The 25,266-nt window shown below is 43.0% G+C and overlaps 1 protein-coding gene across 9 annotated transcripts; it reads left to right on the forward strand.

Annotated features, from left to right (window-relative positions):
- Nucleotides 1-6,193: 6,193 nt before the first annotated feature.
- LOC123506110 (zinc finger protein 184-like) lies at nt 6,194-24,708 on the forward strand. 9 transcript variants are annotated; one of them, XM_045257994.1, is made up of 15 exons: nt 6,526-6,554; nt 8,031-8,125; nt 8,312-8,547; nt 9,513-9,665; nt 9,994-10,133; nt 10,495-10,603; nt 10,794-10,891; nt 11,330-11,636; nt 12,059-12,177; nt 13,225-13,387; nt 14,130-14,204; nt 14,663-14,912; nt 15,193-15,261; nt 20,853-22,106; nt 23,576-23,713. In XM_045257994.1, the coding sequence occupies exons 1-14, from the start codon at nt 6,544-6,546 to the stop codon at nt 22,088-22,090; spliced, it is 3,063 nt and encodes a 1,020-aa protein (XP_045113929.1). In that variant the 5' UTR covers nt 6,526-6,543; the 3' UTR covers nt 22,091-22,106; nt 23,576-23,713. The 9 variants fall into 9 exon arrangements, with proteins under 9 accessions (XP_045113922.1, XP_045113923.1, XP_045113929.1 ...); XM_045257987.1 differs by lacking the exons at nt 6,526-6,554; nt 20,853-22,106; nt 23,576-23,713 and adding exons at nt 6,194-6,272; nt 18,313-20,015; XM_045257988.1 differs by lacking the exons at nt 6,526-6,554; nt 20,853-22,106; nt 23,576-23,713 and adding exons at nt 6,281-6,467; nt 18,313-20,015.
- The last annotated feature ends 558 nt before the right edge of the window (nt 24,709-25,266 follow it).

Consider the following 25,266-nt stretch of genomic DNA (forward strand, 5'->3'; position numbering starts at 1 on the left):
AGACGTCACAGGTCAGGGTGGACAAACGCTGCCTCAGGGGGTTCATGTGACACTATGATAAGAGGTCAAATTCAAACTATAAAAAAAAAAAAAAAAAAAAATAACAGGGAAAGAGCCCGTATTCAGAAACGCTTTACTCTCTCACCTTGACTGTTTTCCAAGGCCACAGAGATAACTAGCGGTGGTTTCAAGTGTTTCTTCAGTTATTAATGTAGAAATCTTGTAACTCTGCTTGTAGAACCATAAGAAAAACATCCTTAAAGACCCATATGTCGTATTAAAGAGTCCTGTATTCTAAAACGCTTTGCTCTCTCACCTCGACTGTTTTCCAAGGCCACAGAGATGACTAGCGGTGTTTTCAAGAGTGTTTCTCCAGTTATTACTGAAGAAATCTTGTCACTCTGTCTCTAGAACCGTAAAAACACCTTAAGCCAAGACAAGACAAGGGAGCAGGTGAAGTCATTACACATCGTTAAAAGGAGAGGAAAAAAGAGAAGCGATCGTTTACTGCAGACATGGACGTGTGCAAGTTGAATACGAGGACCCACGGCGCTTATGACCTTGTGAAGGGCGCGAGGCTGGACAACGGTACAGGCTGGGGTCGTTCAGAAGACATGAGACCATTAGGCTGTCCCCGGCATATCCCTTGCATCTATATTTGGCCGAGAGAAAATGACGCTAATGGGAAGCAAATATCTGAATTTAAAACATGTATGCCTTTGGTGACGTGACGCAGCAGGGCGGATAGAAAACGTAAGGCGCTCATTGCAAGGTTCAAACACGTGGCTCTTCTGACGTAAACAAGTCTATTAGATGACCTGCGCTTCACACACCAAGACATCAAAGGTGCAAGACGTGATTTTTACCGCCTTTCACTACCTTCCAGGCGGCTTATCCTGTAGACGCGAGTACGGAATTAATCTTACTTAGAATTGGAGAGGAGGGTGACGGGAGCGAGGGAAAGGGAGGTGAACGATCGGAGAATCCACGAACATGGTCATCGTAACACTGCGGAAAGCCATTACAAGGGACGCTGGAGGGCTGTGAGGGCTGTGAGGGAGGGAGGCCGGCAGCTGTGGTTACTGTGGCTGCTGTGAGGTTAAGGGATGTTCCAATGTTTTTTCTTTCTTTTTTTTCTGGATGGTATGTCTGAATGAAAGTGTCTTGATTATCCTCCAATAGTTAAAAAGTTATAAAGGTTTTCATCGTTGCTTTCATGATTCTGGTGATTGTTCAACGAGTAATTGGAAGTTATTGAGGTTTCCGAGGGTGCTTTCATAACTTTATTAATGCTTTATCCTCTTCAGTTTCATGACGCGTTTTCATATCCATTCTGCTTACTATTTGGTGCTTTAATACAGCTTCAGAAACTTATATGGGGGATTAGGATAGTGAAAACTGTGGCCATTAATCTTCTAACTTTCATAGATTCTTCCTCATGTGAATAAAATCGTCTAATCACACCAAAAATACATGATAAAAATGCGTTTCAGAAGTATTTTCATTTCTATAATAGTTTAAAATAATATCAGAAAAGTTATTAAGGCTAGCAAGGGCGTGTTCATGATTCTTGTGGCGGTTTGCAAGGCTGATTTACAAGTCTCCTTGTTGAAAGATAGATGCCTGAGCGCTGGTACTGTACACACACACACACACACACACACACACACACTCCTGGCGGTGTTCATGGCGGGGCTTTGTTGTGGAGTGGCTGACAGACGCTGCTGCACTGATTGCCTACCGGAACATTGTATGGGATTCACTGATTTAAAAATAGATTTGAGCTTTTGATCCGATAGGTTATTCATGTATCGCAAACATACATACAACACACACACACACACACACACACAGACAGACACACAGCATGACAAAGCTAAAAAGAAAATGAAAAAGAAATACTAGTTAAACTCCACCTACCGTTCGCCAGTTCAAACCGTAGCCTGGCGGAGGCATCAGCGGTGTAGCAAGGGAGCTGGAGACACGTGGCTTTCCTCGAGGTCAGAAAAAGAGGCACAGAAATAGCAACAACCTCATGAAAAAGAGAAAATATCACTGGAGTGTTTCTTTTCAGACGTCGCAAACATTGAAGTAGGAAATGACAGTGAGATCAGAACGGAAGGTCTAAAATTACAACCGTGTATAGGAAGAGAAAGACATATAACAGGATCATTTATTGTTTGATATCCTAATTATTCAGGAAGTATATCGAAATAACATTCACCGAGATCAGGAAGAAAAATATAAGATTAAACCTGTATAAAGAAGAAGAAAATATAATTGGATGAGATCTTTTTGACATCGCAGACTGAAGACGCAAAAGGAAATGATCTGTAAATTCTGGCAAATAAAAAAAAAAAAAAGGAAAGAATGGAGACCGAGAAAAAAAACATAGTAAAGAAGAAGAGTTAGAAATCACATGAAGGAGTTGCATATAAGAGAACGAAAGAAAGGAGATCGAGAAAAAAAAAAAACAGTAAAGAAGCAAAAGAATTAAAAATCACACGAAGCTGCAGATAAGAGAAGGAAAGAATGAAAACATAGAAAGAAAAAACATACTAAAGAAACAAAAGAGTTAAAAGTCACATAAATGAGTTGCATACAAGAGAAGAAAGGAATTAAAACCGAGGATAAACATAGTAAGTAAGAAGAAAAGTTTAAAATCACATGAATGAGTTATATACAAGAGAAGGAAAGAAAGGAAACTGAGAAAAACAGACAGCAAAGGAGCAAAAGAGTTAAAAATCACATGAAGGAGTTGCCTATAAGAGAAGAAAGGAATGGAAACCGAAGAAAAACGTTGTAAGGAAGAAGAAGAGCTAAAAATCACATAAATGAGTTCCATATAAGAGAAGGAAAGGAAACTGAAGAAAAAAAAAACATTGTAAAGAAGAAGCAGAAGAATTAAAAGTCACATAAATTAATTGTCTATAAGAAAAAGAAAGAAGGAAAACCAAAAACCAAAACAAAACATATTAAAGAAGCAGAGTGCAATATGCTCGGAGTCCCTCAACACAAGCAGGACATCCACAATTCAGCTCAACAACACAAACAGTACGGTGAAGTGATGAGCAATCTATCTACGAACTCAAACACCGAATAGGGAAAGGGTACGTATTCAGAAACACTTTGCTCTCTCACCACGACTGTTTTCCAAGGCTACAGAGATTCTCAGCGGGGTTTTCAAGAGTATTTTCGAGTTAATTAACGTAGAAAGCTTGTCACTCTGCCTCTAGAACCGTAAAAACACCTTAAAAACATGTGTAAATTTAGAAAAAAAACTTTTGAAATAGTGGAGGTGAAGCACATAAGTGTTTGAGAATATGAGCCAAAGGGTATGAAAGTCCAGCACATGATGAATCGAACCGTAAGATACACCCCATTATTCATGCTACGCAGCGAGCCTTCCTTGTATGGGTCATTGCGTCACCTCTGCCAGACACAGCGCCATCTAGTAAGTGTGGTCAGCATCAACAAACCGAAGAAGTGACGTTAGCTGCCATGTTTTCCTTTGTTTTTCTGTTATTCTATATTAAGAATTTGATACTGATGGGGAACAAAAATCGCGGATGTGGTAAAATGTAATAGAAGAATGGGAAGAACATTAAAGAAGACAGAAGATGTGACGACCTACAAAGCGATACAGAGCTAAAAGAAGACGAAGAAGAAGAAGAAGAAGAAGAAGAAGAAGAAGAAGAAGAAGAAGAAGAAGAAGAAGAAGAAGAAGAAGAAGAAGAAGAAGAAGGGAAGAAGAAGAAGAAGAAGAAGAAGAAGAAGAAGAAGACAATATATTCTGTAACACTTCTGCTCCGCACTTCCACCTCTTCCAAAAAAGGGCTCTACTTGAAGTTCACAAGACGGTGTTTCTAAGGGTGTTTTTTACGGCTTTAGAGACATTTTGACAATATTTTTACATTGTCAAAAGGAGAAACAGTCTTGAGAACCTAACGAAGCATCTCTGGCTTAATAAACGCTCGTATTCTCAAACACTGTATGCTTCACCTCCTCTATTTCAAAAGTCCTTATTTGAATTTATACCATTTTTTTAAGCTGTTTTTACGGTTCTAGAGGCAGAGTGACAAGATTTCTACATGATTAACTGGAGAAAGTCCCTTGAAAACCCCGCTAATCACCTCTGTGGCCTTGGAAAACAGTCGTGTTGAGAGAGCAAAGCGTTTCTGAATACTAACCTAAACAGAGGCCAGAGAAGAGCCGAATCAGACCTGCCGGGCTTACAAATTCTGCTGTATTCGGAGTAGGAAGAATAGCAGAGACATGACAGGGGTGGATAAGCCGCAGCGACGCCCTATTAGGAGGTATTACAGGGAAACAAAACAGCTTGCAGGGACGCCAGACTGACAGACCCCGCCGAATGCACCGGTTCAAACTAGTGATGTGAAAGTGTTCTACGAAATGTTTAGAATGATAATGATCAGTGAATTGGTACCTCCGTCTCAGTTCTTTAGTCTCTCTCTCTCTCTCTCTCTCTCTCTCTCTCTCTCTCTCTCTCTCTCTCTCTCTCTCTCTCTCTCCAATAAGCTAGTTTTGACAATTCAGCAGAAATAGATTTTTTTTTCCATCTCCACTTTCTCAACTCTGCCTAGATTAGTTGGTTACTGTCAGTCCTTCACATCCCTCACTCAGGTCGAAGCTGAAAAAGAAAAAGAACAACAGGAGAGGCACATTCAACTTCCTATAACTTGACTTAATTTAAGAGGGAGGTTTCAAGACATTTATCCCATTTTTTTTTTTCTTTTGCCAAACTCTCTCGGACCTGCAAGGGATTGGCAACAAAATGGATCTTTCCTTTCGTCTTATATTTTCTTGCCCAGTTTTCCCCTCATACATGAATAAATAAATAAATAAATACATAAAAAGATCTACTTAAGTCACCCCTAAAAATAGTTACTTTAGCTAATGTAGTGGCTGATAGGTGGCACCACAACTAGACTCCAAACTTAATCTCATTAATGTAAAAATGGTTTCTCTGGCCAGTTTTCTAATCTTAAATAAAAAAAAAAAAAAATAAATAAATTACCTCTAAGAATGGTTTCTCTGACCTTGATAGTGGCTGATAGGTGGCAGTACTAGTAGGTGCCAATCTGCCTCCCATTGATATAAAGATAGTGTCTCTAGCCACTTCTCCCCTATTACATTAAAAAAAAGAAAAGAAAAGAAAGAAAACTTCGTACGTTATCCTTAAAATAGTTTCTTTGGCCAGGTTTTCTCTATTACTTAAAAAAATGGAAGAAATCTACATACATTACCGCTAATAGTGGTTACTCTAGCTTAAATAGTGGCTGATAGATGGCAGCACTGCTAGACACCAAACTGCCTCGCACTGATGTAAAAAAATAAAATAAAATAAAATAGTTTCTCTGGACAGTTTCCCCTATTACATCATATATATATATATATATATATATATATATATATATATATATATATATATATATATATATATATATATATATATATAATCTACATAAACTTCTCTAAAAACAGTGACCGATAGGTTGCAGCACTACTAGAAACCAAGCTTTGCTCCCCCATAAGTTCTTCTTCGTATTGTTTCCTATTATTATTATTATTTTATTTTGTGGTCAGCTTTCTCCTATTACATAAAAAAAATCTACATAAGCTACCCCTAAATATGGTTACTCTATCTAAAATAATGTCTCCTACTAGTCTCTCCTTCCTATGGTTTCTATGCTTCTTTCTGGCCAGTTATCCCTTATTACATTAAAGAGAAAACAAATTCTTACTGAAGTACCCGTAAAAAATGGCTACCGTAGCTAAAATAGTGACTGATAAGTGGTAGTACTAATATACACCAAACTTTGCTCCATACTAGTTTCTTCTTCCTGTGGTTTCCTGTTTTTCTCTTTTTTTTTTTTTTGTAGCCAGTTATTCTCTATTACATTAAAAAGAAAAAAAAAATCTACATAAGCTACCTCTAAATTACCTAGTACAGCTAAAACAGTGGCTGATAGATGGCAGCACTACTAGACACCAAACTTTGCCTTACAATAATCCCTCCTTCCTATTATTTCCTTTTTTTTTTTTTTTTTCTGGCCAGTTTTTCCTTGTAACATTAGAGAAAAAAAAAACTATACCTAAGCCACTCCTAAAAATAATGACCTTAGCTAAAGTAGTGGCTGATAGGTGGCAGCACTACTAGACACCAAACTTTGCCTCCCAGTAGTCTCTCCTTCCTATGGGACGCTGAGAGTGGCGCCAGCAGAGCAACCATTTTGTGAGGGAAGCTAAGGGTAAGGCTCACACTAATAATACCCATCCCACCATTAACTCACCCTGTTACGCCCTTTTGTCGACTTCAAAAAAGCCTTGAAACGGTGGAGATGTGGACGTGGAGGTGGTAATGGCGCCGTGTGTTGGGCAGCAGAGTTAAATAGTAGTTTACACGAATGTTTGCAGTGTAGGGCTACGGCGGCAAAGGAACATTGGTGAGTTATAGCCACCTTTGTTATTCCTGCTGTTCTTCCCCCTCTTGGTGAATCACGGTGGTTGTGTGGCGTTATTATGGGTCTCTGGTAATTTATAGGTGGTTTTGTACTTGTGGAGTTGCTGGAAAATAAAGAGGCATTTCATGTGTGTGTGTGTGTGTGCAGCTGTGGTTTGATTAGACCCAGCGGTGATGATAGGGCTGTGTGTGCTGTGCATGTGTCCCAGCAGGTGTCAGGGGCTGGTGTGTTACTGAGGCTGCTGTGTGTGCCTTGTGTGTCAGTAGGTGTCAGGGGCTGGTGTGTGTGTGTGTCTGTGTGTCGTGTGTCAGCAGGCGTTGCTGTGTGTGTCCTTGCAGGCGTCAGGGGCTGATGTGTGTATGTATGTATCAGTATGTGTTGGGCAGCAGAGTTAAATAGTAGTTTACATGAAGGTTTGCAGTGTAGGGCTACGGCGGGGCTGGTGTGTGTGTGTGTGTGTGTACAAATGCAGTGAAGTATATACTTAAGGGATTTTCGTCGGGGGGGGGTATGGCACTGTCCTAATATAGACGTCCCTCCAGCAGTCCTTGTTTCCCAGCTCCCCCTTCGCAGCTCTTTCACTCACTCAACGAGACTGGGAATGAAAATATGATGACCAAAACAAACTTTAACTTTACCTAACCTAATCTAAACCTAACTTTTGCCTAACCTAACCTAATTGAGGCAACACACACCACTGATACATCTTCCTCAGAAGTTTTCTGACCAATAGCGTGGTTACGTTATGCTGGCTAGGTTAGGTAGGGCTAGGTTAAGGTTCGAGTTAGGTTAGTTTTGGTTATCATGTTTTCACTCTCACTTCCCGTCAGCTGAGTGAAAGAGTTAAGAAGGGGGAGCCAGGAAATGAAGAGAGGTGGAGAGACATCTACATTAGGACAGTACCGGGTGTATCTCAAGATACATGTGAGGGAATGGAACAGACAAGACGTTTATTAGTGCTGGAAAGAACTCCAAACAATGAGCCGTTTCACTGGCCAGGGAAAACAAACCTTCTCTTCGCCATGCTTAGTTTTTGAGTGGAGAAAGCCAAAATAAGGGATTTTTCACATCCCAAAGTTCAATGAGAAATGACATACTGTATTTTGACAACAGGAAATTTCTATGCTAGCCTAACATACTGGGGGGACCTTCACTCCCCTGGATCTCCCCTAATGATCACTAACCTAACTAGAGATAGCTGTGGGGCTTTGACCCCTCCTAGACCCTCTTATGCATACTAACTGAGCCTAATATTACACCAGCACATTGCAAGAACCAGAGCCAGGCGTTGCAGCGCTGAGTTGTCACTTTGCCGCACAGTGAATTTCGAAGGCACAAATGTTTTGAAAAGTAAGAGTAAGGAAAGTCGCACCACCAATTTACTGCAACTTTTATTGTGACTGAACAGGAGCACAGACTATTTTTTTTCTTAAAGGCATTATCATGGCTGGAGGAGAATGGCTGGGAGGACAGTATCGTCACTGTTTTGTTATGTTGTTATGTATCCGTTAAACAAAATTGTCATTGTGTGTTTGTTGTTTACAGGAGACAGTATCAGGACAGAAGCAGCAGCAGCAGCATGGTGGGACGGCGGGGCAGACCGCCCAAGAGGAAGGTGGAGGAGTTGCAGGAAGAGCACGGTGAGACTCAGTGTATTGTCACCATTCTCTGACATTAAGGCCTTTTCTTTATGCTTCATTTTTGTTATTTGATTATTTGTTTTTATATATAAGAGAAGCATTGGCCTAGAAGAATCATTAGCACAGAAAAAGGCCCACTGAGGCTCCAGCTCATGAAGAGAAAAGTAAAATGCTGTTGACTTTCAGATGGAAAATCAAAATGTGCCAAGGAGGCCAAGATTGAGGCCATCTCCCTGGACGCCTCAGAACCGGCACACATCACTGTGCTGGCCCTCACCTCGGACGTCTGGCGGCACCACCGTGACTCTGAGGAGTGGAGTGAAGACCAACCCTCAAGTGTGTCTGTAGCCGAGAAGGGGAAAGGAGACACTCGAAGCCAAGGCATGTGCTGGAGGGGCAACCCAGACATCCCTCCCTCACAGGTAAACTAGTATGAGTTGCTGGCTGTGGCGAGAGCAGTAGCTACTTTGTCTTTTCTGTTAAACCTTCAGTACCATGACACATTTTCATATTAATTCTGCTTGCTATTTGGCAACTTTATACAGCTTCAGAAACTTATGTGGGGATTAAAATAGTGAAGACTCAGGCTGTTAATCTTCTGACCTTCATAGACCATGCATAATGTAATTATAATTGTCTAATCATATACAAAAATCAAGGTAAAAATGTGTCTCAGTACTGAAGGGGTTAAGGGCTGAGGGGTCAAGAGAGTGGTGTGATTGTGAAAATTGTGTGCCTTCTCTTCACTACCTGCCTTAGTAGGGAGACAGTGGTTCAGTGGATAAGGTGGTGAGCGTGGGGTCAGGCAGACGTCCACACATAGGTTCGAATGCCACCACATACCACCTTGAAGCTGTGATATCTGTCGAGTGGTTTAAAGTTACCTACATATCACCTTGATACCCAGGTTCTAGGTAGTTACACCAGAGATGTGCTTGGGTGGTGATATGGGCCTTAATATGGGTACCACTATAAATAAAGTTGCTTGTGTCACTAATGGGTGGAAGCTTAACAGTGCTTCCCACATATACTCTTCAAGTATGCCTACAGCCACTATAGGCCATAATGTAGAAAAATATGTATGTGCAGTTAGCCCCCCATACTTTGGGGATACAGCCTTCCTTCCCTTATTTTTAACTAAAGTTATATGTTAACTCAAGAGATTTTATTAGGTAGGTAAATATCATTGGCTAAAAGTTGTGATGAGTAAATTGAACCTTTCCCAGCCCCCAGCTGTCACATTGCTAGTGGCATATGTGTTAAACTGCTAGTCTTGTGGATGTTCATGAGGTTTGGAAGTTAATACGTGTGTAGGAGACAGTGCAAGTGGTAATGTAAGTGTTATGCTGTATATTCACAAAGTTCTTCCTCACTTACTCATCCTCAGGTGGTTTTGAGCTGCAGAAGAGTGGCCAGTGGTGAGGCGTTTGACTGTGAGACTCAGACCTTCCACTTCAGCCACGTATCCACCAGCAAAGTGGTGGTGGTGCCGGACTCAGACACCCCCGAGACCATCAAGGTGGAGATAGACACAGATCAGGTGAGGCATTGAGGGATTCAAGTGAGTGTGCCTGATCCTTGACATTGTGTGTGTGTTGACATTCATGGTGGCATGGCAGTGATGGGCCTTGTTCTGTCCTTTGTAAAGTGGATGTGCAGATTGTGTTCCTTATCTTGGCCAGCTCCTTTTTTTAGTGCAAGAACTTTGGTATATGTATCCGTAGAACAAGTGGGAATTCATGGGTACAACTTTTAGCGCATATGGTGATAATTTATTGCAGTAACGTCCATCTATGGTTGAATCTGTGAACAAGTTGCTGGCCATTGTTAGATTTTAATATGAATGAGGTTTGTTGGTACTATTTCAGCAGGAGGAGTTTGTGAGTCATCCGCTGGTGTGCTGCGTGAAAGGCTGTGACACAAGCTCTGATGTTGACACCACCTCCACCTTCTACACTGTCCCAAAGGGAAGGGAAAAGGCACTATGGAATGAAACTCTGGACATTGTGTAAGTAATATTCACTCTAATCAAAGACAATAAGATTTACACTTTACCTTCCTGTGAGTATAGTTGATCCACATCAGTAATATTCATGATGGGGGCACTGTCACTCATAATGTGAGAAAAAATTGATAAAACTAAAGGCATTATCTGGAAAGTAAAATTAGTTTTCCTTTAGTGTTTCAGCCAGTGACTGCTTTAGTAGTTGTTGTTACCTTAGTGGTCACTGTCTTGGTTGGTGTGTGGAAGAACAGTGTTAGCATAGTAGCAATTTACTTACTGTGTTGGTTGAGTTTTGTGAGCAGCAGCCGCAGTACAATTTTATTGTCAGTTTGTTCACTTTTATAATACTTTGATTTCTTTTCAGACCTTGTGAAGGTGATTTAAGACAGCACGTTTGCAGTAAACACTTCATCACTCCTGCCAAGCTGCTCACTGGAAAGGGAAGAGTAAGAAAAAAGAAGACCTGTGACATGGTAATTATTGTGATTTGTGCCAGCCAGGAGTATTGTTAGATGGAAATAATTGTCAAATTTGTGAATGTCATTTAACTGTTTCTGAACATTCTGTTGTGTATTGCCTTATATGTTTGGGATGCAGCAGTGTGGAAAAGTTGTCTTTCACATCAGATAACATCTCGTAATGTTGTTCTGTTCATTATTCTAGCTGGTTGCAGAGGAAGCAGAGAAAATTAGACAAGGTTTGTCCTCTGGCAGGCCGAAGAGAACTCCAAAACCTAACAAGAACTATGACTGGGCTGAAATGTAAGCAAAGTGTGGGAGTTGGCAAAATATTTCATTCTAGAGTGTGACTGTAATGTGGAATTTATCTAAAGACGATGGAATGATTGTAGAATTTCATGGCTTAAGTTCTGTATTATTTACTGGTTTTTATGGATTAGTATCTGTCTGTTTTGATGGATGAGTGAGTTAGTAAAAGAGCTGACAACAATCATGTCGGAAAAATATTGTATGAGAGAAAAAATGGTTAGACATTAATATATGATTAATGGAATATTGAGAAAGATGTTAAAAGGAGATCAGAAAAAACCAAAAACTTACTATTTATACTAAGATTGGGAGTTAATTCCTTGTCTCATCTGTCCTTCCATGCAAGTGTTCATAGAAGGAAGGCAGTGCAAGATACACACACCTAGATATTAAACTTACTAATATCTGCCTCCACTTGTTGTATTTCCTTAGAGTTCCGTTGATCAAGGCAGAACCTGATGAACTGGAGAATGAGCTGTTCCAGAGCACCACTTTGGAGAAAACAGGAAGCACAGCAGTAACTCCCAGGAAGCACTTGTCTTTCAAGGAGGACAAGGAAAACAAAAAGCCGTTTTCAGACACTGAGAGGGAAAACCTGAGGATGAATACTGAGGAAGAGGAAAATCTGGAGGACGAGGAGGATGACTTGGAGAACATCAGTCTACCCAGTCACCCTCGCCCTCCTCCACCCAAACCCAAAGGCCGTCCACACAGGATAAGAGACTCAGGCACCCAAACAGTAAGAGTATGGAGCTTTCTGTTGTAGGGAGATGCATAAGGCATGGATGAATAAGGTGGCTGATGCTTGCTGGTGGTGGCATTGTGGGCTTTATTCAGACATGCATTGCTCTCTCACCATGACTGTTTTCAAAAGCCATAGAGTGTTTCTTCTTTTAAGAGTGTAGAAGTCTCGCTAATCTGTCACTAGAATCATTAACACACCTTTGAAAACTTGTGTAGCTTCAACTAGAGGCTCTTGAAAATATCTTAAATGTAAACAGAAGTGTTTCAAAGTATGTTTCTGTGTGTCTTTTCATACAATCTTTGTCTTTACATTTGGAACTTGCAAGTTGCAACAAATTGTTTTGACAAATAATGTACTAGTTACTTCCTTTGTACTTGTAGAGCTGTTATGTAATGGTATCTTTTTTCCTCATTAAGGAAAGTGTGTACAGGATGCCTGGGCCGCGACAACCATTGCGGGAGGTGAAGGTGCAGTGCAACATCAACTCTGAGGCTCCCAGTCCCTGCTCCAGCTGCTCCTATGTCAACTGGCTCAGGTGAATACCCAACACACTGAAACACAATAAAATAGTAACTTTATTAACCCGAAAACTCCGACAGGCCTTAAATATGGCTGCATAGCACACTTCCGATAGTCCTTAAATGGGGCAGCTACTTTGAGCGCTAATAAAAACTGCGCCCAGGAAGCACACCGCTCTAGCCAGCTAGTCTCACGCAAATTTCTGTGAGGTGCGTGAGCGTCGTGTCGCGGTGATAATTATTTACGTATTTACTTATTTAAGGAACTATTATTTACAACTATGGCTCCTGGTGCTAAGAGGAAGCTAAAGTTTAGTGATAAAAGTGATAGACAAGGCGGGACAAGACGCAAAGTGCACAGGTTGGAGGTAGATCCCGACCCCTCTATTGTGACAACATCGTCACCCACGCATGATAAAAACATACGTAACTATAATCAGCCAGTATGAGTAAAAACACGAAAAACATGTGAAAACACATAAAAACATGAGCAGTGCCTTACATTATGTAAGAATACACATAAAAGCACCTCCCCCGAGTTGCCGCTACCACAATCTTCTCTAACTATCGGTTATTATTCTGAGACAACCATAGTGAGTAGAGCAATAAAAACTTGTAGGATGATGCATTGTCATGTCTACTAACAGCAGATTTTTTTCCAGAGTAATTTATAAGAGTTGATTTTTTTATGATAATTGCGGTAATGGGAAGGTGCGAATTTTGCGGCCATCGGTCTTAGCGGGTTAATTCATTATTCATTCATTGATATCTGATGATGGCTTGCTGGTAAGTCACTGGAATTACACACCGTTGATTAGATTTACACACTATTGTGTATATGAAAGAATAAATCTGAATTGAGGAGTAAGAGGAAGGATTTGTGCAAGTGTTATTAAAGAAATACTTGGCTATGCAAACTGCTTCTCTGACACCTTGCTTGTTGATATGACCTAAAAAGTGTTGCCCTTCCATTCATGCTTATAGAGTTGCTTCTCCAATTTCACATTTTGCTTTATTGCAGTTGACTTTTCCTGTAAATATAACAAGTGACATCATGCTTACAGGCTGGAGGAGCTGCTGGTGGACTGTGCCAGCAGGCTGGAGGGGGAGTTGTGTGTGCCAGCAGTCCAGGAGTGCCTGAGGAAGGTGGTGGACAGTGTGCCTCACCCAACACATGCCACCAATGTATTGAAGCTGCTCAGCGGGGATGACAGGGATGCCTTGGAGGTGAAGCACTGTGGAGGGTGGGAGGTGAAGCACTGTGGAGGGCGGGTGGTGAAGCACTGTGGATGGCGGGAGGTGAAGCACTGGATAGCGGGAGGTGAAGCACTGTGAAGGGTGGGAGGTGAAGCACTGTGGATGGCAGGAGGTGAAGCACTGTGGAGGGTGGGAGGTGAAGCACTGTGGATGGCGGGAGGTGAAGCACTGTGGATGGCGGGAGGTGAAGCACTGTGGAGGGTGTGAGGTGAAGCGTTGTGGAGGGTGGGAGTAGGCAGGAGCATAAACCTGTAATGGGGTGATTTTTTCATATTTATTTATAATTTTTTTAATGTAGAAATGGCACTGGCTAAGGGCAACAAAATTAAAAGAAGAAAAGGCCATCATTAGTGTGCACCTTAGTTCTACATTAATTAGTGTAGAGAATTAAGATTGATTACGATAAGTGAATTTTTTTAAGGTTTGGTTAATTCTTGAATATTTATGTTCTATGTGAAGGATCAACAAAGTTTGTATACTCTTGAGAAATGAGCATTTCAGAAATATTTTAATGAGGAGTGCTATTCATTAACTTTGCATTTACTTAACACATCTGGCTATTTGAAGACCTTGCTTTTTTATGGTTGCCACACAAAAAACGTAATTGTTAGGAAAGATATACTGTACAATCCTGGTAGACTATTGTGTTGGCGTGCATTTTAGGTTTGTGATTCGAATATATTTTGTGTGACAGGTGATCATTACATTACAGAACACTAGTGATATTATTCTTGTACCAAGCCAAGAGGATGAGGTGGAGATTGAGAACGTCATACACGCCACTGTGGTAAGTGCTGGTCACAATAGTATGTTTATCTTATTGAGTGGAAGCATGTTGAGGAAAAAAAATTGAATGAAAGAAAGAAGAGAAGAATGTTGAGGTGAAAATGAAATAGAAAAGGTGTGAGGAGTGTTATGTATGTGTGTGTATGTTTGTCTTTGCCTGATCATGGCTTCCTTCCTTTATGGGTGGTGCTAGGAAAGAAGTGAGGACTGATATGTATGTGTGTGTGTGTCTTGTCATGGCTTCCTTTATGAGGTGGTGCTAGAAAAGGTGTAAGGACTGATATGCGTGTGTGTGTGTGTGTGTGTGTCTTGTCATGGCTTTCTTCCTTTATGGATGGTTCTGGCCTGGCAGATGGATAAACATATATTGAAATTACTTGCCAGACTTTTAGAAATTTCCTGTGACATATAAGTAAAAACAAACTAGTACTAAAGTTGGTGTTTCTTTCTCTGTGTCAGGAGGAGCCGATCACGGGGATGAGGGAAATTACTCCAAAGACATGGGAGAAGAAGGCCAAGTGGAAAAAGGCCCTGACACCTGTTAACTATGTCAATAAGGAGGAGGAAGAGGAGGATCTGGATGGCCTTGGGATCCAGGAAGCCACTGAGATGGATGATGATGAGTTCCAACCCAGCTACCTTGAAGGGGAGGAAACAGAGGAGGATGAGCAGGCCTTGGATGACGAGGACTGGACTATTAGTAAATCAGGTGAGGCAAACCTTTCCCTGCTGTCCAGAGTTCTTACTTTGGCTGTTACATGCAAAAGAAGACCAGTTATTTAGTATGTAATCTTTCATAGTGGTCTAAATACTTTACTCTCTTGAAATAAAAACAAACTGCTTCAAAACTCACAGTAATTGTTTGATATTAATATATTCATTCATTTTTGGTATGTCTCTGTTATTCAGTCATATGGTCCTTGTCTTGCTGTTGAGATGTCATGCTTTGGAATAGTGGGATTGATAAGTTACATTTTTCTTTTATGCAGATAGAGACTCCAGATCTACTCCTAAAAAGAAACCAAAGAAGACTCCACCACAACCCAAAGTTAAGAAAGGTAAGCCACACACATTCTCTACCTCACATGCTGGAGGTGTGCTGGCCAACCTCCAGCAGTTGAAGCATTGGTTGCAAGTGTTTCTTTAATTGAGGAGATAAAGGGAAAGGCTGAGATTCCTGCACTGAGCTCACCACAAGAAAAGCTGACTCATATTTGCATTCACGTATTTGATTTAAAAGCGCTCAGTTGAGTGTTTGATAATATTTAGGCCTTTCTCTTTATTGGTGCAGTGTGTTTTGTGTTGTTCCTTGAGAGTGATGTGACTATTGTTGTGTGAAGGACCAGTTTATAGTATTTTATTTCATTATACATTAACATCAGTAATCCAATATTTCATGATGTTGCAGGATGTTTATTTTTGTTTTGGCAACTTGAAAAGAATGAAATATGCAATCAATTCATTGATAGTGTGTTACATTTTGCCTGACCTTTGCCTTAAATGCTAGTTTAGTTACTGCTTTGTGGTAATACTCTCATGATGCTGAGTCATTGCCACTCATCAATAATGTTTGGGTGCCTACTGCTGTGAGGCACAAGTGTGAGTGAGGTGGTGCTGGTGATGGAGTGGTGGTGGCTGTTCTTCCAGAGGGGGAGGGAAAGTGCACCCTACTGTATTTTATTTCTTTCTCAGTGCTCTCTTCTGTATTCTATCTAAGAACAGTGCTGAACTGGGGACCTTTTCTCCCTTGACCATTTTTCATATTTTCAAAGTGATGTCTGGGAGACAACACAAGTAATACAGCATTGGTCTAGTTCATAGAGGTAGTTGGGTTTCTGTCCTGTAGAATCCTATCCCTTGCTGGGGACACTTAGATTGAGATGTAGATAGAAATAGATTGGTTCAAGTGATACCAACAGGCATTCGTGAATAAAAACTTGGAAAATAAATCTGAAGCAGCTTGCGTGACTTGAGCACTCCATGATATCTTTTTGTATGAATATTAGAATTGAAAGAATTAATTAAATAAGTTATTAAAGCACAATGAAGTATGTCTGCCTCCGCCTCCCTAAGATCTTGTGTTTCTTCCAGGGCGAGAATGTCCTGTGAGAGAGACAGGAGGCCGGGAGGTGGAGGTAAGGGAGTCGGGGAGTGAGGATAGTCAGGACACTCTTGGGCTTGTTGACACAGGAGTAGTGACAAGTGTGCCTAAGCTGTTTGTGACCAAGAATGGCATGCTTAAGGTTCAAGAGTCCCACGTTGGAAGGCAGCGGAAGACGCGGTCTGCAAATGACGACCGCTGGCTGCGGGGTTCCTTCACTTGCCCTGAGTGTGAACTGGTCTTTACCACCAAGCTCAAGATGGAGCAGCACTACCAGTATGTGCACAAGGGGGTCCCACCCTGGAAAGGAAGCCATCTCTGTGAGGAGTGTGGCAAGACCTTTACACAGAAGGTGGGTCTGCAGGTTCACCGCATGCATAAACATGGAGATCCCAAGCAGTTCCCTTGCCACCTGTGTAGCTATGAGGGAGTTACAAAGGCCAAGCTGGCCAGGCATCTCAAGAGTCACACAGATGAGAAACATCTCACCTGTGAGGTGTGTGGTGTTTCTCTCAAGACCAACGACACTTACAAGAACCATATGGCTCTGCACACCAACCAGGGCCGCTACAAGTGTCCTGTGTGTACGAAGGCCTTCCACCACAAGCAGTACTACGATGATCACTACCGCAGCCACTTCAGCTTACGGGAGTACAACTGTGAGATCTGTCACATGCGCTTCAAGACTAACAAGTCCTTGCGGAATCACGTACGGGCTGTGCATCTCTGTGACAAGAGGATGGTGTGCCCCGTGTGTGGGGCGCGCTTCATGACTAACTACAATCTCCGGGGTCACATGAAGAAGCACAGCAGGCCAGAGGCTCCTCACTACCGCTTCCAGTGCAGTTTTTGCATTGTCAAGGCGCACACCCAGGCTGAACTGAATGCCCATGTGATGCAGATGCATCCTGAAGAATACAAGTCACTGGAGGTGAAAAGCGAGGCGTTGGCCAAAACACCTCCGTCTTCCCCCCGATGTGTGACGATGGTTCCCAAGAAGGTAGTAGAGGAGAGGAGCCTGTTGGGTCTGCAGCACACTGGTGGAGGGGGAGGAAGGGCAGCTAGTGGGTGTGAAATTATTGATTATGGAGAGACCAATGCAGTTGTACAGGAGGGTTGTAGTGAAGCTGTGGAGGGGATAGAGGCTGTGGAGGTGGAGCAGCAGCCCAAGCATCAGTTAACTGTTATCTATGTGTATGATTGTAATAAGTGTGGAAGCATCTTCTCGTCAGAAGGCCTCCTGGCCGCCCACCAGGCCACTGACCATCCAAACCACTCATGTGACTGAGCAAAAACATGAATTGCAGCAACACTGCAGAAAAATTTAGCTTTTCCTGCTCTTTATGTCAAACTTGTAGGAAAACTAGGATGGGGCCGGAAGAGTAAATCAGTTATATGAAATTATTTATTGTATATATATATATATATATATATATATATATATATATATATATATATATATATATATATATATATATATATATATATATATATGTGTGTGTGTGTGTGTGTGTGTGTGTGTGTGTGTGTGTGTGTGTGTGTGTGCATGTTAAACTAGGTTGTACTTATAGTCGCACATTTCATATAGATATGTATCATTTATTTATATTTTTATTAAAAATCTGATAACCCTAAATTTATTGCATTTTATAACCTTTAATAGTTTTACTGATTTAAACATTTTGTAATTGTTGTACATGATCTGGTAGAAGCAAGTGAACATGGCAGTCTATGTGACCCCAAGTTTTATGACCAAAATGGCAGCAGTGGATTTAACCAAGGATAATGCTTTAATGATTTGACTTGTCATCAAAGCAAGTCATTAGTGAAAATAAAAAAAACCTTTGAGCACTGGGCTTCATGCTTCGTGCTTCAAGAAGCTTTATTTCTGCTTCCAAATCACAACAGGAGTGGTGTCAAGGTCACAAACACAAGTGGCAGCAACTTTATGGTGGGAGGTGCCCTTCCTCCTCCATCCTCCGTGCCTGACAGCCGCCTCTCATTGCAGAACAGACGGTGTCAGCTGGAGAGGCGGCCAGGGCAGGTGAGGACGGCGGCACTGCGGTCGAGGACGACTCCACCACCGCTAGGGTGCCGGACACATCACAGGGACGGCGGCGGCGCAAGGAGGGTGACACCCGCTGGATCAGGAAGACTCACTCCTGCAATATTTGTGGTTTAGTGTTCAGCACTCAGAAGAAATTTGACCAACACTTCAACCACATGCACCTTGGCATTGCCCCCTGGCACGGGGAGCATACCTGTGATGACTGTGGCAAAGTGTTCACGCAGAAGATAAGTCTCAACGTGCACCGCATGTTCAAGCATGGTGCCCCACGGCGCTACCAGTGCTCCCAGTGTGTGTACGAGGCACCCACCAAGGAGTACCTCAAGCGCCACATGAAGGTGCACACCAACGAGCGGCAGTTTGTGTGTCCGCACTGCCACAAGGGACTCAAGACGGCTGAGTCTTACCGCAACCACCTGGTCATCCACACCAACAAGGGCCGCTTTGTCTGTCAGGTGTGCCAGAAGGCATATAACCACAAGGGTGCCTACCAGGACCACATACGAACCCACTGTGAATTCCGGGACTATGCCTGTGACTACTGCGGCGCGGCCTTCAAAGCTTACAAGCACGTGGCGCGGCACATCAGGGCTGTCCACCTCAACGACAAGCGGTTTATTTGTGACGTGTGTGGCGCCCAACACATGACAGGCTTTAATCTCAAGGCTCATGTGAAGAAGCATGGAGACTTGTCCTCTCTCTCCTATGCCTACCAGTGCTCTATGTGTGAGGCAAAGTTTAGAGGACCTGATGGCCGGGCTGTGCACATGAAGGTTGTCCACACTACGCCTTCCACCCCGGCTAATCCAAAGAACCCAGAAGCAGTGGAAAGTGGGAACAAAGGGAGTGAGGCAGGAAGACTGGTGTCACCTCATCCTACTCGTCGTCCAGTTCATTTCCATTATTCCAAACTTTCGAGGGAGGATAAGGCTCATGGGGCTACAGGAGATAGTGGGAGGGAGAGTGAGTCGTGGGGTACGATCTACCTAGATAAGTCAGTTGATTTCAGTCCATTTGATGGTAGGGAGGATGAGGCAGTGGTGTATGAAGTGTACAGTGGAGGAGAAGAGGAGGAGCTAGAGGAGCAGTTTGACAAGATGAAGGAGGAAAAGTTGCTTGCGTCGCAGGAAGTGGGCTCCTCTACAGCAGGCAGCAATGACCGAGTGATACACGTCTATCCTTGCAGTGCCTGTCACATCATGTTCACTTCAAGGAGTGTGATGGAGCAACATTACGAGTCATGTCAGCAGCGCCAAATGGTCATTAAGGAGGAACCTGTCACTGTGGACCAAACCAGTGATTAAATCTCTCTTATTTTCATATCCATTCACACACAAGACTCAGAACTAAATAGGAAGGATGGCCTCTGTCATGTGACTGGGCCAAGAAGGATCATCTTTATTAACTTGTTATCATCATTGTCTTTATTATTTCGTGTTATAAGGCGAAAATCATCTGTGTAGGAGTACAGCATAGAAATGAGTCAACACACAAACTTTTTCTTTGATGATATTGAAGGAATTTGTTGGGAGTATTGATGGTATTAGTACAATTTCACAAGTTTTAAATTAAGCTTCCATCATAATGCTCTACTGCTGAAAAAAATATATAATAGATAAAATAAAGGATACATGAAGTAAAAACTCAAGTTTCTTTTGCATTGCTAGAAAAAGTTATTTGGAGAGTGATTAGCTTAGTGGGAAGAGTCAGCAAGTGTTGGTTTGATTGGATGGGCTTTCAGTCTTCACAAGGGTGTCTGGTCCTCCATAGGTTAAAAAAAAAAAAAAAAATGGTAGAATAAAGTCTTGTGTTGGTACATGGCCAATGGCAGGTTGTTGCAAGTTTTTTCAAGATGCTGAGATATCCATGCAACACTAAAGAGTATAGATGGTGGTGTCAGCACGTGCTGCTCATCTGTCTCGCAACCAGCTGGATTTTGAGGTTTCATTCACACACACACACACACACACACACACTAAAATTTTGCTGATTTGTAACAGAAAATGACTGAAGTAGAACCAATTGTGCTACAAGATTAAAAATAATTAGAACTTGACAAGAAGGAAGAAGTATATATCTACATGCATTTTTACACCATTCTCTTCCCCTCATGTACAATAGAGAGAACTCTAACCTGGTATGATTCTAAGTGATGAGATCCCAATATTTTATCTGTGTGTGTGTGTGTGTGTGTGTGTGTGTGTTTGTGTGTGTGTGTGTTTACTTGTTTGTTTGTTTGTTTGTTTGTTTGTTTGTTTGTTTGTCTGTGAGAATTAACACTTTTTTTATGTTGTCAAATAGTTCTGCAGTTTAATTTTCTTTTTCATACATTTGTTATACCAGGTTAGAGTTTTGCTAATAGTATGTGATGCATTTAATACTGCCAGCCTTGCTTGGTGGCTGAAGTGCAACATATGGATGCAGATCGGCCTGGGTGCTCCTCGCCCCACCACCTGCCTGACTGCTGCTTCTCCTTGCAGGTCAGACGCGGGTGGCTGGCGAGGGGCAGCAAGGCTCGGTTGCATCCCGGACACCTTGCACATCCTCCTCCACAGCCAAGAAGCAAAAGAGACCTAAAGGAAAACTCCAGAAGGATTTGAATCAAGATGATGGATCTGAGGGCGTGGATCACCAGTGCCCGGAGTGTGGTGAGGTGTTCCAAAGCTTGCTGGAAGCCCGTGTGCACAACCAGCAAATCCACTTGGGTCTGTCCACCTGGCAGCCGCAGTACCAGTGCCAAACCTGTGGGGAGACCTTTGATGAGAAGCGAGGCCTGCGCACCCACCAGGAACTCCGACACGGGGCGCCACGCCGCTACCAGTGCGACCAGTGTGATTACGAGGGTCCAAGGCTGTACCACCTAAAGAGACACATGAAGGTGCACACTGGTGAGCTGACACATGTGTGTAAGGTGTGCAACAAAGGCCTGAAGAGCCAGCAGGCCTACAGCAACCACATGGTCCTGCACACCAATGAGGGGCGCTACCGCTGTGACCAGTGTGACAAGGCGTTCAACCAGCGTGCCCTGTATGAAGACCACTGCCGCACTCACCGCTCTGCCCGCTGCTTCACCTGCAAGTACTGTGGTGCTGCCTTCAAGACCTACAAGAATGTGGCGTGCCACATCCGGGCGGTTCACCTCGGAGACAAGCGATTCATCTGTGACATCTGTGGCGGACAGCACATGACCGGCGCCAACCTTAGAGGGCACATGAAAGCCCATCGGGGCGCTGCCTCCCTGCCTCGTGCCTATCACTGCTATTTGTGCAGTGCCTCCTTCAGGGGTCTGCGTGGACTAACAGTGCATCTAGAGGTGCTGCACGGAGTGGCTGAGGAAGGGCCAGAAGAGCTGGGGAAGGGAGCCACCACACACCACCCCACGCGGCGACCACAGCACATTGAGTACGCTGTGGTGGATGATGGAGGGAATACAAAAACATGGATGAAGAGAAGCACTGTTACAGGATCAGATGATGTATCTATAGATGTAGAAAAAGAGGAAGAAGAAATTGAAGAAGTGGAAAATGATGAAGAGCACAGAGGAGGAATGAAGGAGGGTAATGAGAGTGAAGAGATGGTGGAGGAAGGAGTGGAGATGAGGGAAGGCTTTGAAGTGAGTGACCTTAGCGAAGAGGGGGATGGAAGAACTGTGCTCGTGGAGAGTGAAAACTTTGTGTTTCGAGTCAGACCAGAAGAGATTGAATTTGAATTGCAGTAAACTCCTATTAACTTATGTAAGTGAAACTATTATAAGTGAATATTGTACAGCAAGGCAAATGGCAAGCCTCTTAATGTGTAGCCCTTGTTCACCTAGCAGCAAGTAGGTACAGGATGTAATTCGAGGGGTTGTGGCCTTGCTTTCCCAGGGTGTGACGGGAGAGAGAACTCCTACTAGGCGTATCCTCCAGATGGTGGATGGAGGATTACCTTGCAGAAATACAGGGCAGTCTTGAATAACCAATAAGAGACTGTGGACCAAATCCATGGAAAGGGAGTGGTGACCCTACCACATATCTAACCAAGAACAACAATGGATGTGCCACAAAGAATGTGGCACTTTATTGTGGCCAACATCACTGCAGTTGGTTGGTTATTGCAATTAAATAATGTGACTTAAGGCCTTATGTATTTTTTCCTTTGAGACACACTGACATGCTTGTTCTTTGCAGAAGGAAAGGTAGAGGAATGCTTCTGTATCAAAAATAAATTGTATCTAGAATTCCTTGAATAATTTTAAAATTTTCACTAAATTGTCAGTCATCAGTTACAGTATTACCCTCAAACCCAGCCAGTTCTGTGAGTGTCCCAAGTGAGGTGCAGCACAACTGAGTGACTGCTATTTCTCAAACTGGCCCTCTCTCTCTCTCTCTCTCTCTCTCTCTCTCTCTCTCTCTCTCTCTCTCTCTCTCTCTCTCTCTCTCTCTCTCTCTCTCTCTCTCTCTCTCTCTCTCTCTCTCTCTCTCTCTCTCTCTCTCTCTCTCTCTCTCTCTCTCTCTCTCTCTCTCTCTATATATATATATATATATATATATATATATATATATATATATATATATATATATATATATATATATATATATAGAGAGAGAGAGAGAGAGAGAGAGAGATAATTTGTTGTTGCTCTGACAATTGTTAGAGCAACAATCAAAATGCAATGATTGCAGTCATCGCATTTAGATTTTTTAAGGTATTTAATACCAAAGTCATTGATTTCCCTTTCCATCACATCCCTAGGCCATACGTGCTTTAACTATACACCACAACACTACCAGGAAGATACCAATCTCAATCACAGAGCCAGTAGGTGTGTTATAGTAATAATGATAATAATAATAGTAATAGTAATAATAATAATAATAATGATAATAATAATAATAATAATAATAATAATAATAATGATTGTGATAGTAATTATTATAATTAATGGTTTATTATTTTAAGTAGCCTTACCAGGTGGAAATTTATGCGTACTTATACCCTATGTAAGTATCTTACATAATGAGTATGTGTGTGTGTGTGTGGGGTAATAGAGTACAGTATAGATTTGTTTCCACGTGTCTCTCAAGAAATCTGTGACGAATGGCAGCATGACTGGTCCTCGGCATTCTTCCAGCTCGCTTCTCACCCCAACCAGTGTGTAAATGTGTGACGGGTGGCGGTGGTTGTACATTGATAGTAATGCTGCAACATAATGTCTTTTCAGAGTCTGGTGAAGTGGTCGAGTCGGGGGAGGTGAGCTGCCGGCATTGCAAGAGGGAGTTCGCGGTTTTGGCGTTGTTCCATGGCCACCGGTGTCGGGGACGCGTCGGCGGCAATTCGTCGGATCGCAAGTTTCTGTGCAATCAGTGCGGCAAGACCTTCACGCAGAAGATTAGTTTGCAGTATCATAACATTTACGTGCACAACGGGGAGAGGAAGGCCGCCTGTCCTCATTGTGACTACCGGGCTCCAGACAAGGCCAAACTGTCCGTGCACCTGCGGACACACTCAAAGCTGCGGCCGTACGTGTGCGAGGTCTGTAAAGCGTCCTTCAAATTCCGCTCCACCTACCGTGCACACGTGGCGCGACACACCAACTCAGGCAAATACGTGTGCAGCCAGTGCAGCAAGGCCTTCACCATGGCCTCCGAGCTACGGGAGCACCGCCGCATCCACGGACAGGAGCGGCCTTTCGTGTGTCCCCTGTGCGCCATGACCTTCAAGCAGAAGAAGCAGCTGCGGGTGCACCACCGCGCCGTGCACTTGCGAGACAAGCGCTACGTGTGCGAGGAGTGCGGCTCGTGTCACATTAACAACTGGAACCTTCGCGCTCACATGAAGACACACATTAAAACGGACTCGTCCTTCGCCAGCTGCTGCAAGCTGTGTGGCAGCGTGTTCAGGGGACGCGCGGGGCTGGCGGCACATATGCGGCTGCGGCATGGCAGTCAATTTGGCCAACAGAACGTAAAAGAGGAGTGGGAGGAGGAGTATGAGGAAGAAGAGGAGGAGCTGGGTGAGAAGTACAATATGGTGCTGAGCCTGGCGAGCATCGCGTCCCGGGAAGCCATCGAGCACGTGATCGAGCCCCAGCAGAAACAGGAAGTCAAGATGATCGAAGTGTATTCGTGTTCGTGCTGCGGCCAGCTGTGTGAGTCCCTGGAGCAACTAAGAGCTCACTCCTTCAGCGAACACTGAACGTGCAGCCTCAAAAGAGGGCGGCACTTCATCACCCGAAGTGAACGCTGTCTTAACTTAAGATGATTCAGCTGTTGTAAGAGAAATGCCTTGTAAACAACCGTATTTTTAAAAGTTAATAAGACGTGTAGATTCATAATAATATTGTTTTGCGGATCAGTGTTGCTTTATATTATTCTTCCCCCGTGAGGAATTGGTGAGTTTGTCCTGGCATGGTGCGAAAGGGAAAGGGTTCCGGGGAAGGAAGGGGTAGCTGGCCAGGGTAGGAAGAGAGGAAAGGAGGGAGTGTGTTATTTGCCATCAAAACGGCGTTTGATGGCAGATAACTTTTTCAGTCTTGCATTGTTTGTACTACGATTAAAGTCTGTATTACTCTTTGTCTCAACTTCGGTAACTATGCACAGACAACTTGTCTCTCCGCGGCTGGCTGTGTGCTTCACAATGCTTCACACTGCTAGACGACCGACTCTCGGTTCACAGATTAGGTGAAACATTGACATCTTTAGTCATTCTAGCATACACGCTTGAATGAATGCATATGTTTGTGCCTCTTTAGTTTGTTTTCGCCACTAGGAAGTGTTGTGGCATCAATAAAGTGGCAGGTGTCTCTCCAACACGTCACACATGAACGGTTCAGGTTCAGCGTTAGTCTCGAACCAGATATTGGATCACGCTTGAGGTGCGTCAGCAGCGTCACTGCTCAGAGACCAAGATGGC

Source organism: Portunus trituberculatus, chromosome 19, assembly GCF_017591435.1.
Source record: "Portunus trituberculatus isolate SZX2019 chromosome 19, ASM1759143v1, whole genome shotgun sequence".
NCBI lineage: Eukaryota > Metazoa > Arthropoda > Malacostraca > Decapoda > Portunidae > Portunus > Portunus trituberculatus.